Source organism: Podarcis pityusensis (assembly GCF_964106645.2).
Source record: "Podarcis pityusensis genome assembly, chromosome: Z".
NCBI classification, from domain to species: domain Eukaryota; kingdom Metazoa; phylum Chordata; class Lepidosauria; order Squamata; family Lacertidae; genus Podarcis; species Podarcis pityusensis.
In genome coordinates, this window is record NC_138044.1 from 41,900,947 (window position 1) to 41,918,857 (window position 17,911).

At 45.1% G+C, this 17,911-nt stretch overlaps 1 protein-coding gene across 1 annotated transcript in view; it reads right to left on the reverse strand.

Moving 5' to 3' along the window:
* Positions 1 to 15,502, reverse strand: part of GPR50 (G protein-coupled receptor 50) — a gene marked incomplete at its 5' end in the record, with an annotated part of 70,531 nt that extends 55,029 nt beyond the window's left edge. The window contains one exon of the mRNA XM_080991143.1: positions 14,991 to 15,502. Coding sequence (XP_080847269.1) covers positions 14,991 to 15,104 — 114 coding nt within the window. The remainder of the gene's footprint in view (positions 1 to 14,990) is intronic.
* Positions 15,503 to 17,911: the final 2,409 nt, after the last annotated feature.

Sequence of the window (17,911 nt, forward strand, 5' to 3'; positions counted from 1 at the left end):
TTGTAATTTGGATGCCCAAATATTTTGCTTTTTTAACTGTTTCCAATCCTGTTATTTCTCTCAAATCCTTTTTTTCTTCCTCCTGCATATTTTTGACCATTAGTTTTGTTTTGGCTTTGTTGAGTCTGAATCCCGACACTTCACCAAATTCTATTATTTTTTCTAAAGCTTTAGGGATGCTTTTTTAAATCTTCTGCTGTTAATATTATATCATCGGCAAAAACCTTCAGCTTGAAGGACCTTTTCCCTAACGTAATCTTCTTGATTTCTTCCTCATTCCTTGTTTCTGAATTTAACATTTCTAATGTTAATATGAACAGTAACAGGGATAAGGGACAGCCTTGTCCCGTTCCTCTTTCTATAGAAATATAGAAAGCCTCCTACTTGCTAAAAACTGGAAAGGAAACTACATAGCTACAAAGGAAGATTGGCTAAATAAACTTTTAGAATTTATTGAGTTGGCAAAATTAACTGCAATAATAAGATATCAAACAAACCAGAAACTAAGGTCACAATGGAAATGGTTTGAAGAATACATGAGCAAACACTGTTCTAAAGACAACATGCTGATATGTTTAGATTAAGTTTGTAAAGTTGACTCTGAAAACAAAATATTAGTAAAACAACAATACTGAGGATGAGAGATACAAATTGCAATGTAAATAAGAACATTAAAAAAAAAGAAATGACAAATAATGATGGAGGGAAGTGACTTAAATGTAGTATTTATGTTGGTATTTCTGCATTGTTTGTATTTAAGTTTTGTTATATGTGTGGTTGTATGTGCATTGTAAATAATAATAAAAATAATAAATAAATAAATAAAAAGAGGAAGGGAAAACTTAACTTCGATCTATCCACACCATGGTTGTCACAAGGCCCCATGAAGCTACAATTCCCAGTTTCCTGGGGAGAAGGACTGACTGCTAAACTACTTTGTAGCTCTCAAGACAGATAAACCGGTAGGAGAACACTTCAGTCTCCCAGGACATTCAAAACAAGATCTCAAAGCTGCTGTCTTATTACAAGAAAATTTCAGAAACAGACTTGAAAGAGAAGTTGCTGAATTACATCTTACCACCAAACTGAAAACTATGGAGAGACCTGGTCTGAACAGAGATATTGGATTCTTGTCTCATTACACATGCATATGCATGCTATCCCTTGCTTTTTCCTGTTGGACTAATTGCAGTCGTTAACAGTCATCAACAGGTTTACTATACCCATTGGGCCAATCACCCATCTCCTACTACCCTTCTGAGAAATACCCCACCCCACCCTCCCACTATATATAAGGGTCTTCTGTTTCAGTGTATCTGAAGAAGTGTGCATGCACACGAAAGCTTATACCAGTACAAACTTAGTTGGTCTATAAGGTGCTATTGGACAATTTTTTTAATTTTTATTTCGACTGCATTGGACCAACACGGCTACCTTCATGAATCTGTAGCTTTGTGAAGAGAACAGAGGTCTCTTAAAGACTCTCAGCCCCTGCATCAAACCACAGTTCCCAGGATTCTTTGGGGGGAAGCCATGACTGTTAAAAGTGGTATAAGAGAACTTTAAATGCTTGGTGCAGATGTGACCTTCGTTGCAGGTCTCCTCCACTTACCACCTCTAAATTTAGAGTTTGCAGCCACTGAAAAAAATCACTCTACACTAAGCTTACATTTCAGGGAGAAATCCCTCCGTCAATCAATGTATTGACCAGCAAGAAGAAAGTAAAGCAGGTTGTGTGTTTGCTTCTTTTGTGCTTCTACGTGTGTGTGTGTGTGTGTGTGTGTGTGTGTGTGTTTAAAAGCAGAAAGAGCCCGCAATCTCTGCTGGGGAGCAGAACTATGGATCCTGCAAAAGATTCCTGCATTGCAGGGGGTTGGACTAGATGACACCGGGGTCCCTTAGTGCTATGATTTTATGTCAAGTTGGCAACCTCTGTTCTTTCTCAGCCGCTTGAATTCTGTGCCTATCTTTGAAGTCATGGGAATGAAGCATACAAAGACTATGGCTCCCTAATTTAGGTCAGGATTGTCAAACAATCACCAGGGGATTTGAGAGAGGGTGGGGGTGGGATCCATTAAAATAGGCGTCTGATCATCTCGGCTTCTCATTGGCAGCCTCCACACACATACACACACCATGGTGGAAGGGAGAGTGACAGCAGAGACAGGGAGCTTTCTTTTGCTGCTTGGAAGACAAGAAATGCCTACTCAAAGCTTTAAGGAGGACAGTGGTTACGGTAATTTAATTTTCCCCTGCCTTTTAATCCGAGGTGAGAACCTGCAAAGTCCCTTTCTACAAAAGCCACAAAGAATCTTATGCCACCTTAAAAAAAAGATAAAGGTGACCGTTAAGTCCAGTCGCAGACGACTCTGGGGTTGCGGCGCTCATCTCACTTTACAGGCCAAGAGAGCCAGCGCTTGTCCGGAGACAGTCTTTCCGGGTCATGTGGCCAGCATGACTAAGCTGCTTCTGGTGAAACCAGAGCAGTGCATGGAAACACCGTTTACCTTCCTGCTGAAGCGGTACCTATTTAGTGTGCTTTCGAACTGCTAGGTTGGCAGGAGCTGGGACAGAGCAAGGGGAGCTCACCCCGTTGCGGGGATTCGAACTGCCGACCTTCTGATCAGGAAGCCTGAGAGGCTGAGTGGTTTAGACCACAGTGCCACCCATGTCCCTTAAATGCCACCTTAAAAGCTAGCAAATTTATTATCACATATGTGGTCATAGACCAGAATGCACTTCATCAGATGCATGAACCTGAGTCACAGGTGCATGGTTGGAGTGGAAGTTAGGAAGAAATCAGGTTATGTATCTTGTTAGTTAGTTATTAATCACCTTCCACACATACAATTTACAAAATTCAACAACAACAAAAACAGTTAAAAGCAACATTAGATAAAAACCGTGCCCATGGCAGAGGCCACTCATGGAAAAGCCAGTCCAGTATATCTGCAGGAGTGTCTCTACCCCCATCATTCTGCCCGGACACTGAGGTCCAGCACCGAGGGCCTTCTGGTTCCCTCGCTGCGAAAAGCCAAGTTACAGTGAACCAGGCAGAGGGCCTTCTCGGTAGTGGCACCCGCCCTGTGGAACGCCCTCCCACCAGAAGTCAAAGAGAAGAACAACTACCAGACTTTTAGAAGACATCTGAAGGCAGCCCTCTTTAGGGAAGCTTTTAATGTTTAATAGACTATTATATTTTAATATTCTGTTGGAAGCCGCTCAGAGTCGCTGGGGAAACCGAGCCAGATGGGCGGGGTATAAATAATAAATTATTATTATTATTATTATTATTAGAACAAAAATATCTCCAGTTGTTTCTGTAAAGTTAAGTTGATGGGCACCTGTCTTATCTCAACAATGGCAGCCTCACTGAAAGATCTGCTCCAAGTCACTGTGAAAAGGTCTTCCGATATCTTTGAGACTTGCAGGAGCTCTCCCACATACTGCAGTGACCCACTAGGCTTATATAAGGGTTGAAAGTGTCTCTCAAGCAGCCTGGTCCTGAATGTATAGGGCCTTTCATATTAATACCAACAACACTCTGAACCTGGCCTCAGTAGCAGACTGGCTGCCAGTGCAAATCCCACAAGCAAGGAATTGCATGCTGGCAGTAGTAAGGTAAAGGTAAAGGGACCCCTGACCATTAGGTCCAGTCGTGGCCGACTCTGGGGTTGCAGCGCTCATCTCGCTTTATTGGCCGAGGGAGCCGGCGTACAGCATGTGGCCAGCATGACTAAGCCGCTTCTGACGAACCAGAGCAGCGCACGGAAACGCCGTTTACCTTCCTGCCGGAGTGGTACCTATTTATCTACTTGCACTTTGACGTGCTTTTGTACTGCTAGGTTGGCAGGAGCAGGAACCGAGCAACGGGAGCTCACCCCGTCACGGGGATTCGAACCACCAACCTTCTGATCGGCAAGTCCTAGGCTTAGTGGTTTAACCCACAGCGCTAACCGTGTCCCGCTGGCAGTAGTAGCCACAAGCAACCTAGCTACAGCATTCTTGCACCAGCTGAAGCCTCCAGATCAACCTCAACCCACACAGATGTAAAAAGAAGCACAACAGTTTTTTATATCTGGATTGCCATATGTCCTCATTTTCCAGGACATGGCCTCTTTTTCATGGGCAGAGTCTTCATAGTGCTAAAAGCAGAAGTCAGCAAATGTGTCCTCTTTTTTTGCTCTTCAAAATATGGCAACCCATATCAGCAAAGCAGGAGATAACTTGAGGCGGGAATCTACTGGAATCTAAAGAAATCTATTGTATCCAAATTGCGTAGTATGACGTTTTCCAAGAAGCAAGCTTGGAACATAATGTTCCACCTGATGTGGAGTTAATCCATTTTTTAATGCAAGGCCACAAAATGCAGCAGACTTTTTTTTTTTTTTTTAAAGTATTAATTAAAGCCAAATGAATGGAAAATCTGTATCTATCTGCTAACTATTATTTTAAAGAAAAGCAATTTACATCTTATCAAAGGTCTCTTTCCCCCTCCCCCAACAACCCCAGTAAAAGAAAGACAGGACACGCACAGCTGCGTTAGTCCAACTTGTAGGGCTTTCTGTCTGAATGATTGCTATACCCGCAAAATCTAGATCCATTTAGTAAGCAGCTATTTATACCTCCCTTTGATCCTAAATCCTTATCTAATCAAAGAAAAATAACGTCTATAAAAATCCAGGTTGAAGGGCAGAGAAAGCAGTTTAACATACATTAGTACAACTTTTTGGTGGGGGTGGGGTGGGAGCAGATAAAAAAAGATGGAAAAGAAATAGGAAAGATATGAAATTATGGGGAGGGGGAGACCAGGAATTCCTCTTTCACAGCTCTCCAATGCCTTCTTGATTTTGTGTACCTATTGCCTAGGCAACCACAACTAAGCATGACCTTTCAGCTGGCTTTTCTTTAGCTGATGGCTGGTGATGTTTTCTCCTTCAGTGCTAATGAGTGAAACTAAAGATGTTCCTTGCTGGTTTGTGATGGCTGGTGCCTACTAGCTATGAAATCTCCCTACCTGCTTGGGTTGGGGCTGAAGAAAAACAGTCTGGGCAGTCATAAGGTAGCCAGACAAGGAAGTCTTCAGTTTTGGAACTGACTGGGGGGAAAAGAGGGAGATTAATGGATTAAGAAAACAAGTTCTGCGTGAGGGGAGAGATATTTGCACGCACGCACATGCACACACCCACACACAAACACACATGGTTTATTTACAGTTATAAATTGCTTCCCAGACTATATCTCAAAACAATTTGGCAATAAAAACATTTACACAATTATGACAATTAAAAAAACAATTAAAAACATTTCCATATGTAAAAAATAAAATACATTTCATAGGTAAAAGCAATTTCAAATCCAGGACAGATACAGATTGGGTTGCATCACCCTTCATTGCAAGTGCTGGTAGTGGGGTCAGTCAGCTTCTCCAAGTATTTCCTAGTCTTTCTGGGCCATTTACCTGTAATTTCCCTGGCAAAAGATGTGCCTGGACCACGTACCATTAAGGAACATCAAAGCATTCATCCTAGCTGTCTTAAATCTCTGCTGTCCAAACCCAAATCCTTCACAACAAACATATAAAGAAAGCTTGCCGCAATTTAATCTGCGTCAGAGGGGGGTCTACCTACCCTTGCTTTTTAGAAGCAGGACTTCATCTTACAATCGTTGGCTGACCTTTGTTTCACCCCTGCCATTATTTGTGCCGTTGCTAAACCTTTTAAACTGCTCCTTGAGCAGATTGTGCCATTGAATCAATTTCAATTAAACTCCTTCCCTGAACATATTGCCCGTGACCTTCCTTCAGATTCCTTGGTTTCCCCAGGGAGGTTCGCAGCAGGTTTAAGGGGCTTTTTCAGCCAGGGAGCCACATTCCCTCACGTGCAAACTTTTGGGGTGCCACCTGGCAAAGGGGAGCAGGGCCAGAGGGCAAAGTGGGAGGGGCTACAGCCAAAAGTGGGTGGAAGAACAGGTGGAACTCTTAGCTTTGTACAACAGGCTACGTTCCAGCATCATAAAATCTGGAAGTTTTTGAATGACACACAAACACCCCCTCCATATCTGCCATTTAGGCAAGCTAGAAATGCTATCTGAGTGCAAAGACACATTCCAACGAAGCAAAAGCACTCAAAGGGGATGCAGAGCAGAGATGTTGCGTCCATGGAGAAGGAGTGTGTTCTAGATCTTGGGAGAGTCCCAAAGGCCAGACAGAGAGGCTGGGGAGGGGATACATTCAGCACACTGGCCTGAGGTTCCCCACCCATACTTTGGAACAGTTCCCCCCCCCCCTCAAAATTGAGTCCCCTGCTGTTGCTGGACTACAACTCCCACCATCCCAAGCTAGCAGGACCATTGGTCGGGGATGATGGGAGCTGTAGACCAACAACAGCAGGAGGAGACCCAAGGTTGAGAAGCACTGCTTTAGTGAGACTTCATCCTTACCCAGTACCCTAGTTAACCTTGGCATAAAAAAGCTGAAGAATCAAGAGCTGCCTCAACCTTCTGCAGGGGTGGGGAACACCTCTGCCCTTCTTCTCTCATCATCCCTGCCCATTGGCCATCCTTGGTGGGGCTGCTGGGAGTTGTCAATCAGCAACATCTGGATGGCCAAATGCTCCCTACCCCAACCTACTGGGTTAATAGAACAATAGGATTCTTCTGGGGGGAAGTGGCAGGAGCACTTAGAGAAGAAACGCCCTGGTGCATCTGCAGCAGCACAACTGCATGCCTTCCTCTGCCCCAGCTGCAACAAAGCATATCTCTCCCGTATCAGTCTCTACAGCCAAAGCAGGCGCTGCAACATTCTACAGCCAAAGCAGGCACTGCAACCTCACCCCAAAGCTACACTCCCCCTTTGCCTCTCAAGACAGACAGATGCCAACCAGAGAGGACAAAGAGGGAGAGAGACGTTGATCCAGGGTCTCAAAATATAACCCTGCCAGCTTCCAGTCTCTTAACCACTCAACACCCTAGAAGGTTTACAGCAACTTAGCCAGGAAGGCCAAGGGATGAGCAGAACTGCAGAGAAAAGCTGGTGGCCGATGCAAAGTGTGCAGCTTGAAGAGATGCTGAACTAGCAAGCAGGTCAGATCAGAGATGAACGTGCTGAGGCATTGCATGGATACGTGTGTGTCCTCCCTGCAGTAATGCAGACCCCATACAGTTAAGCCTGCTGCCAGTTCCCCGCAACTGAGCACACTCACCACCACCTCTATGCAACGTGGAGCTGGACCGAAACTTACAATGAGCCCCCTCTCTTCCAGTAGACAGTAGCCCTCACATTCCTTTCCCCTAACTGCAGATTTCCCAGGAAAAGAATGTCCCTACATTCATATACAGACACACTGGAGGAACACTTGAGTTCACAAATACAGTATCTCAATGGGGCAATCGCCTGTGAAAATGAGCGACTTGGCATGTGCATCTCTAAAACCCCAGCACTGCCTTCGTAGCCAGACTGGGAAGATGTTGGTTCTGCCGCTACAGGCATCTGAGCTAATTAAAAGCCCGGGCAAGCCGACCAGGGCTAGATACAGTAGCTCACAGTGCCGTGCAGTCTTTTCCAAGTTCCAAGTTTGTTTGTTTGTTTGTTTGTTTGTTTGTTTGTTTGTTTGTTTGTTTATAAGGTTTCTTACCCACCCAAGGTCCCAGGGCAGGTTGCAAGCAATAGAAAACAACAATGATAAAAACAGATGCAATTGTAAAATGGACAGAGCAACATACATTCAGCAGAAGAAGTGGGTCCATCAAAACAAAAGAGAGAAACTGTCAAAAGGTCAAGGTAAGGAGGTGCATTTTCAGCATGCAACAAAGCTGTACAATGAAGGTGCCAAACTGATACTGATGCACTGGAACGATAAGTGAACGGCTCCATTTAATCAATGGGTGGAAGCTATGATGACCCTTGCGGCTTATAGATGTGCTCCTCGTGTGGACAAGTATAATGACATTTGCATATAATGGAACACATTTGCATATAATATCGTCACTTAGCTCAGTTGGTTGAGGTTGAGGCTCTCAATTCCTTGGCTATTCAATGGATGTGGAGCCAGATGCCGTTGAATGCCAACTCCCATCAGCTCTAGCCAGCATGGCCAATCGCCAGGGGTGATGGGAGCTGGCGTCCAACATCATCTGGAGGGCCACAGGTTTGCCCAGTCCTGCCCTAAACAAACCCACTAGAAAAGACATTGTACTTGATTGTATACAAGCATAACATTTCACTGAACAATTCATAATCAAAACAGAAAAATCTGCCATTGTCTCTTCTTCTACTCCAAACATACCACATTTAATGAGACTATAAAGGATAAAATATAGCTTAGGATTTCTGAAATGATGCATGCCGTTTTAGGGAGAATGGCTTTTGTAAATCATTATTCTACAGCCACACTCCTCTGTTTGTTCCCCTTGAGGTTTGGGGCTTCTCCAGACCACCTGTTTATCCATTCATCCTGATTGATTTTCCGGGAGACTAGATGAAGTTGCCTATTTAATTAGCATTGCCTTGATTTGTTTGCGGGGAGGTTAGATGGTACTAGGTCAAAGCAAGGGCTGCAAATTCCTGTGCTTTTTCCTGTCACTTTCCTTATCGCATAAAGTCTAATCTTTTGAGGAAGTGAGTTTGTTGCTCACTTCCCATCAACTATAATTGTGCAACCAGAATTTGCCAGAATCCCATTCGAAAATAGTCTCACTCCAGAATTGTCCTGTGCCTGGTCTTTATTGAGCATTCATTCTTATTTGTTTAAAGTGTGGTTAATGATTAGTATTCATCCTGATTTACTTTGGGGGCATTTATACACCATCTAATTAACAATTTGTTAATTCCACACTTTTTGGAACATTTCCCTGTTACTTTCCTAACTGCAAAAAGACAGTGTTGTCGTTTTTAAGAGGATTTGTTGTGCCAGAGCTACAGAGTGCTGTATTCCACCTTAATTGCAGAAAATAACTATGCACTTGAATGCCACAGAAAGGTGACAGTCTTGAAGCACCCCTGGTCTATGGAGGTGGGTTTGAATTAGCACCATTAGAAATAATTTTTTGGAATGACCCAGATTTAGTTCACTTTAAAAGGGGACAAGTTTAAAAGGAAGCGACAGCAGCTCTAATGTGAAGTTTTACAAACTGACACACTGAAATCGCAGTGGGCGGCACATTGAGGACAAAATGTTTCAAATTAGTATTTCATTCCAAAAGGCTCTTACTAATTGAAGAGTCGGTAAGGTGATGGCTGAATTATACATAGAGTTTCTCTGATTTCTCTCTGTCAAGGGTCATGCTAGCTGCTTGAGTAACTTCAATATTTAATTCTTCCTGCTAAACAGAGGAATGTTTGCCTCGTTTTCACTTCCTGGACAGAGCTGAGAGCAGCATTTTGAACCTCACAACGACCTTGTAAAGCAGGCCAAGCCAAACATTAGGGTGCCTAGCAGAGCAGAAATTCGAATCCAGATTCTGCAAATCCAATTTTCAGACACAGAGGTGGCTAACAGTTGGTCAAGGAGATACTGTTGTTATCTGGTCTCTGATGATGAATCCACCAAGTTTTGATAAAGACGTAGAATAATAATTATTATTATTATTATTTTACACTTTTGCTCCCAACAAATAGAAAATAGCATGTGACAGATATGGCATATACACCAGACTTCCTCAGCTTGGTGCCCTCCTGCTGTTTTTGGACTGCAACTCCCATCATCCTGGACCAGAGGCAACGATGGCTGGGGCTGATGGGAGTTGGAGTGCAAGACATCTGGGGGACACCAGGTTGCAGAAGGCTGACTTACAGTTTCCCACAAAAATAGAGAAGCTGTCAATGTCTGCTTTAGTCTGTGCATCACAATGGAGTATTAGGTCCAGTTAGGTCCTCTGCCTAAGCCTAGTATTTGTTTCAAAGAGGTGACAGAGGGCTCGTTCACACCTACCCTTGACCCAGGCCTAGAAAACATGTGTCTGAGAGACTTTTCATTTGTCCTGCTGCTTTACTTGGGAAAAACTCACTGTTTACTGCTGAATTAGAATAAATGTCAAGCTACGGGGGTGGGTGGGTGGGTGGAATTGACGTTTGTTCCATTTCAGTGGTAGGCAGCAAGTTTTTTTCTGGGGAAAGCAATAAGAGAAGCAGAAGAGTGGACAAGACCACAGACACTCAGGGATGGAATTATTCCGTTACAAATGGGAGTCCAGCTACGTCTGTGGTGCTTGCAGATGACCTTCTGGCCATTCAATGAGCATTTGCTCTGATTTGCTTGCAAGAAGGCTAGATGAGGTTGCATCACATCAAGTGTTATCCCACACTTTTCAGTGCATTTCCCCATCACTTTCCTTACTGCAAAAAGTCAGGTATTTGGCAGGAGAAGGAGGTTTGTCGTGTAAGACCACCTAATCAGTTTTAACTGCATAATCTGAATTTGGAGGTGTGTGACTGAATCACCAACCTAAAATGGCAACAGTCTGGAAGTGTCCCAGAAGGACTAAAGATTTCCCATCCTGCACACCGACATATGTGTAGCTTTTTGGATCCAAAATTATTTCGTTAATTTGTGTCGGTGGGATTGGGAATCGAGGGAAGGGATTGTTATGCAACTGGCAAAAAACAATTAAATGTTTTAAAATGTGAATTTTCTAGGCTAGAGACACGAAAGTACACATGTTTGACACTGTGGGGGAGGGTGGAAACTGTTTAGGAAGGAATCACTCTGTGGATTCTTCCGTGTAATTCTCAGGATTCCCAGCTGCCTGGTGTTATCGGAGGTTCTGCTAAGAGCCAGTTGCCTCTAAAATAAGCCTGTTTATACTTTTGAAAGCAGAGTAGTGAATGGACAGCATCTCACTCACTCACAAACCCTCACGTTCTGCAATCACGTAACCTGAATGATAGCAGACTGCTGGATTGCACAGGCTAAAGGTTACTCATATTAAAAGGCACACTGTGGCCTAGTGCGAAAAGTTGTGGCTGGCATGTAAAGCTTAAAACAAGGCATGGTTCTATATCAAGTGGAAACTCTCTCTCTCTCTCTCTTTCTCTTTCCCACTCATAAATTGCCTGACAATGGGTTTTACTGCAGGACTTAATTTGCGTCCTGGTTGTCAACATGGCCCAGTTGTGAGGGCCTGAGAAAGCTATGCTGGTCACATGAGAAGGCTGCCTCCTCCTCCTCCTCCTCCTTCTCCGCAGCAAGAAAGGACAGTGGCTCCATTTGTCTTCAAGATCTGTCTCCAATTAGAGAAAGAGGAGAGCTTTTTCAACCAGCTTGCTACCCGTTCCCCTCGGCTTTTTCATGACGCATCATAGGAGAATGCATTTAAAAGCAGAATGCAAAGAGCATAGGCAAGGAGACAAGAGAGCAATTGTGTGGAGGCAGGACTCACAAAAGGCCTGTCCATTTTTTTCATGCTTCCCTTTCTTCTTCTTCTTCTGCCTGCCTGCCTTCTTCCCTGGCTCCTCTCTCTTAACGCAAAAATATTTCAACAGCTTCTGCAGTGGGTGTGGGCCCTTTTACCTGGGGGAAGAAAAGCACTCATCCCCATGTGCACAAAAATACATTTATCACACAGAGACCTGCAATGCTGTTCATATGGCTTATTAGTAGTAGTATGTAATACACTATTAGTATTATTAGTATATGCTGCCCATCCGACTGGGTTGCCCCAGCCTCTCTGGGGGCGGATCCCAACAGATGATAAATGCCGCATTGATTTGTTAATAATATAACATGACTTTTGCTGCAATTGTGATATTTAGCTTATTTTTGTTAATAGTGGTTTATAGATTGCAATCATTTTAATGATGACTTGTAAATTATTTCATATGATTTATGCTAGATTTGTTCTGTTTTGTTCTGTTTTGTTCTGTTATTGTTATTTATTGTTTGCAAGCCGCTTTCAGATCCATTTGAATGAATAGCAGCACAGAAATACAGTCAATCAACCATTTCATCAATTGAAGAAGTACTTTACCTCCTCTGAAGATGAACAACTGCCCCGCCAGGATATCTTACAGGGCAAGGTAGCAAGAACGTACCCTGTTGCTCCTTCCCGTCAGAGACACACACTTGGGGCAGAAAGTTACATGCCGAGGGATGCACAAACAAACAGCAATTTTGTTTTATGCTGTTTCTGAACAGTCTTGTGCCCTTCAGATGATTTGGTCTACAAGCCCCATCAACTTTGCCTGTTGGCTGTGCCTGATGGGAGTTGCAGTAGTCCAAAGGGCATCAGATGGATGAAGACTTGCTGTAGAGGGTAGGTAAAGGTAAAGGTAAGGGACCTCTGGACGGTTAAGTCCAGTCAAAGGCGACTATGGGGTTGCGGCGCTCATCTCATTTCAGGCCAAGGGAGCTGGCGGTTGTCCACAGATAGCTTTCCGGGTCATGGGGCCAGCATGACTAAACCGCTTCTGGCGCAACGGAACAACCATGACAAATGCCAGAGCACACAGAAACGCCGTTTACCTTCCCGCCACAGCAGTACCTATTTATCTACTTGCACTGGTGTGCTTTTGAAGTGCTAGGTTGGCAGGAGCTGTGACAGAGCTACAGGAGCTCATCCCGTCATGTGGATTCGAACTGCCAACCTTCTGATCGGCAAGCCCAAGAGGCTCAGTGGTTTAGACCACAGCACCACCCGTGTCCCATGCTGAGGGTAGGACCCAAACCAATATGCTGGAATTGCAAGAATGGACACTTGGAATAACTTATTGATGGTACAAGGTGTTCAAAAGAGGCTGCGTCAGAAGGGGGTAGGCTCTCCCCCGTTAGAGAAGGGCTGGATGGCTACCTTTCAGGGATCCTGGCTGCAGATTTATTGCATTGGTGGCAGGTTGGGTTTGATGACCTTCGAGCTCCCTTCCAACTGGTAAACATCTGGCAAGAAGCACATAGCATGGCCTCTTTGTGCTCAGAGACTTTGCCCACCTTTGCCGCTCCAAGGAACTAGGGGAGACCCTGATGGCTAGCAGCAGCAGAAGCTGGGACCAGGATTGAATGTACACTCAGCCATGAAGCTCACTGGGTGACCTTGGCCCAGCCTCCTGTCTCTCAGCCTAACCCACCTCATAGGGTTGTTGTGAAGATGAAATGGAGCAAGGGAAGAACTGTATACGCCACCTTGAGCTTCTTGGAGGAGAGGTTGGGTTTGAATGTGCGGCCCCATTAGCACTATGCATTTAAAGCAGTATCATACTGCTGAAAGTAGTCACAGCTTCCCTCCAAAAATCCCAGGAACTATAGTTGGTTGTGGGTGCAGAGCTGGTAAAAGACTCCTCTTCCCCTCAGCTGTGCTACAATTCCCAGAATTCCCTGGAAAGAGGGACTGCCTGTGAAGCTACTCTGGATGTAGTAGTTCTCTGAGGGGAATAACAGACTAGTCTGTAGGATTTGGGGGGGGATCCATGACTGTTTAAAGGTGTACGGCAATGCTTTATATGGGGCCTCATACATAACAGCAGGGTCTATGCTAGGTCCCTGGCAAAGTGCCCTAATAGTGAGGCAGCCTGTTGATTTACACTCCCACTCCCTTGATGGGAGGCAGTGCCTGGGTCTGAGAATCCGCACACCAATTTCAATTTTCCAAAATGGCTGAAAGCGAGGCTATATCAGGTGCATTGTGGGAAAATCAAAAGAACGGTCAGCTTCCCTGCCACATGAAGGGGAACAAACAGGACAAGCAGGTTGCACAGAAGCACTGGTATGCCCCTATAGGCTTGCCAATGAGGTCAGTGGTTTGAATCCCCATGGCGGGGTGAGCTCCCGTTGCTTGGTCCCAGCTCCTGCCAACATAGCAGTTTGAAAGCACATGAAAGTGCAAGTAGATAAATAGGTACCATAGGAGCGGGAAGGTAAACAACATTTCCGTGTGCTCTGGCATCCAGCACGGTGTTCCGTTGCACAAAAGTGGTTTAGTCCTGCTGGCCACATGACCCAGAAAGCTGTCTGTGGACAAACACCAGCTCCCTCGGCTTGAAAGTGAGATGAGCGCCACAACCCCTTAGTCGCCTTTGACTGGACTTAACCGTCCAGGGGTCCTTTGCCCTTTTTTTTAACCTTATGGCAGCATTTGAGCCCTCAGAAGTTACCTGGGGATGCGGAGCTGCCTAACAGCCAACTTATGTAGGCTCATTTTCCCAGGCAAATGATAACAGTTCCCAATGAATTCCAACCACCACCAGTGACTTTGGTGACCGATTTGGAACCGTTTATTGGAAACTTTATGAGGACCTGGCAGCGTGCATCCTGTTTTAAAGCTGCCACTAACATGCCAGAGAAATTAAGGCAAAGAATATTTACACACTCCTACTCACAGACCCTGAGCGCTTAATTAGGGAGTGTGCTTGTAAATGGGACCCTAATGTGGGCTGGCTGCATAACATTTCCAATGCTGATTTTTTATTATCAGAATCCACCTGATAAGAGCAGGTGACTATTATTTTATTGGAGAGGTTTCCTCTTAAGGAATTTATTGCTGATCCTCCCTCTGCACCCCCCCTGCCCAACCGCTCCATCAATTACAGGAACTGGGCTTTACGGCCCTGAACAAATTGCTTTGTGAGAGCGTAATGGATGTACACAAGAACATATTATGTTCTCAGCAGCAGGCTCTGTTAAAAGGCATTGCTGAAAATGCATAGGTCAGAAGAGATAAATGGGGGACAAGCAAGGGTGTGGGGAGGAAAGTGACAACGAACAGCAAAGTCATTCTAAAAGAAACAGAAGAAACAACATCCATGCTCTTGAGCCCCACCTTATCAAACTGTCCCTGTGGCGTTCGGAAGCAGAGAAAAAGCCTTGCATGTGTAATGTAAGAAGAGCCCTGTTGGATCAGGGCCCAGGGACCCTCTAACCCAGCAACCTGTTTTCACAGCAGCTACCCAGATCCTTGTGGGATGCATGCAAAGAGGACCTGAGTGCAGGAGCAACTCTCCTCTCCTGTAAACCACAGGTTTACAACTGGTAAAAACTGGGTGGAGCAACTTATGCAGCTCTTACCTTCTCACAGTTGGCTCCATCCCAGCCCTGCAAGACCCAGAGGTATCTATCTGCACATCTCTCCACCCAGGCAAGCAAGAGGTGTGATCCCAGTTTAAGAATGCATCTTGTCATGCAGCGGTAAATTAATCAATTTTTCTCACGACACATCTCATGGCACGTAAAGGAGCACGTGGAACAGAGTCTCAGAAGCTGGGCCTGAGGTTCCTTACCCCTGCTTTGCAATTCTGTCTTTCCTCCTGCATGAAGAAGGAAAATGCCCTACACCACAGCCAGAGACGTCCAAGCATAGATTCTGGTGCAAGCAGTAGCAATCTGCCATCTGTTATCCAAACAAGGCAGAAAGCCAATATGCAGTCCTCTAGCTCCCCTGAAGAAATAAGACCACGCCAGCTTGGGAAAAAGGGCAGCAGCAAGCTTTTCATTTCTGCTCTTTGACTGGAATGGGGGAATAGATAACTGTATTTCCTTCCGAGGGTTTCCTTACTCTTTGGAAATGTTTTGAAGCAGAACAGGCTGCAAAACTGTTGCGTGTGTTTGTTTCTTTCTTTGTTTGTTTAATGAATTTTTCCTTAATAACATTCTGATAGCTTTACACACATAATTAAAAATCTCTTCCTGCATGGAGATGTTGCACTAACTGTCAGAATGCAAGCCTTCCAACTCCTAGTGCTGAACATCTATACAGCAAACAGATGGTGACCGGCTCTGGACATTGATGCGTCACATTCTGACATTTACTCCATGAATGAAGAGGTTTACAACAATGTGCGTAAAGTCATCTGAACTTTATTAAGGAAGGTGATCAAGCCCAGAGCTTTCTGTGTGTGCCTGAGGAGTCTCTTGCTGATGGTACTGCAGGCACGTTGTTTCTGGGATTAACAATCAATAAAAAACAGCAAATACTTTATCACTAAACTAGTTTGCCATGAACACTGTGAGCATGTCATCTTCCCAAGATATTTTGATTTCTGACAGTGGTGTAGCATTGGTTGCCAGTGCCCAGTACGGGAGCATGCTCACATGCTGGGAGAAGGCGGGGTGCACACACACTGGGCAGGGGGATGCCAGCCCAGCCGTCACCACTGATGCCACCGGAATGACCCCACCATCACCGGAGCAAAGAGGGGCTGCACTGAGCTGCTTGCCCACCTGTGCAGAGGGGAGCCTGGCCAGCTGACTCAGCCCTTGGCGGGCAGAGAGGAGCACTGGGCTGGGGAAACCTGCTTGGGGGGCTCTGGTTTGCACTCCCTCAAAAACTGTGTGCCCAGGATCACGACTCCCCCCACCCCTCAGCAGTCCCCACACTATGCCCCCGCTTTCTGAAGTGAAACAGGAAATCCCACCCTCTCCCCAACATCAAGGTGCAGAGTGGTAGTTAAACCTGGCCATAGAAGAAAATCCAACAAGCACATCTGCTTGGCAGTAAAAACAAGTTAATCAGAAATTATATAACCAAAAAATATATTGTGCCATTTCAGGATTCAAAAATGAAAATTGTCTGAGGCAGCTGCATCGCCATGGCTTGGAAGTGCAGCTTGAATCCACCAAGTGGTTTCAAGTACTCTGTGCCCAACTGTGAGAGAGTGTGTGTGTGGAACTCCCTGCCACTTGAGGTCAGATCACACACACACACAAACACGCCTGGTTGGACTTCTGGCACCTACTGAGTACTTTTTTTATTCCAGCAATGTTTTAACTGAATTCTGATTTTATAGCCTTTATTTTTATTGCGCTGAGTTACCTGCATACCAGGGGACATGGGTGGCACTGTGGGTTAAACCACAGAGCCTAGGACTTGCCAATCAGAAGGTCGGCAGTTCGAATCCCCGCGATGGGGTGAGCTCCCGTTGCTCGGTCCCTGCTCCTGCCAACCTAGCAGTTCAAAAGCACGTCAAAGTGCAAGTAGATAAATAAGTACCGCTCCATCGGGAAGGAAAACGGCATTTCCATGTGCTGCTCTGGTTCGCCAGAAGCGGCTTAGTCATGTTGGCCACATGACCCAGAAGCTGTACGCCGGCTCCCTCAGCCAATAAAGCGAGATGAGCACTGCAACCCCAGAGTTGTCCGCGACTGGACCTAATGGTCAAGGGTCCCTTTACCTTTACCTTACCTGCTTACTACCTAGAAAGCATTGTAATTAAGTGGTATATAAATTGTCAAAATAATAAATAAAAAGGAAGTAGGAGAAAGAATGCACACCAGGAGCAACGGTGCAGGAGGCTGGCCAAAAAATTTGGTAAGCTGGCCTGGGGACCGGTGGTGGCAGCTGCAACAGCATATTGCCAGGCCAGCCACTGCTTCTGGTCACTTTTCTCTGTCCAGCCCTGCTTCTCCTGTTGGACCAAGTCATCACCCTAATCAGCCAAGCAGCCCTAGCTGTACAACCAGCAGATCAACAAGCTGGTCTGTTTCATTATTTATTGATGCTTTACTGAATGCTCTATTGATGGATTCTCTGTTTTCGTTTTCCATTCTTATAATGCTATGTATGGATTTCCCTTTTCTTTAGTACTGACCTTACTGGGTTTTATGCAAGCCACTTATGAATTTTGCATAGTAAGCAATTTATAAATATTATCAATAAATAATAACAACTGAGCTTACTTGATGTCACTTTGCAGCAAGAGGAAGGTGCGATCACAGCTCAGTTGCTGTCTGTTCACCTGACCACTCTGAGGAAGTTGAGCATGGAAGAGGAAGCGACCTATGTTTATACTGCCCAGGGCTGAAGAACCTATGACCCTCCAGATGTTTTGGACTAGAACTCTTTTTGTCCCTGACCACTGGTCATGCTGGTTGCAATTGATAGTACTTGGGATCCAACATTCTGGAGGGACACAAGTTCCTCAGCCATGATCTTGCCCAATCCCACTTGGTGACTGCACAGCAAGTATAGGGAAGCTGTGGTCCTGTGGTCT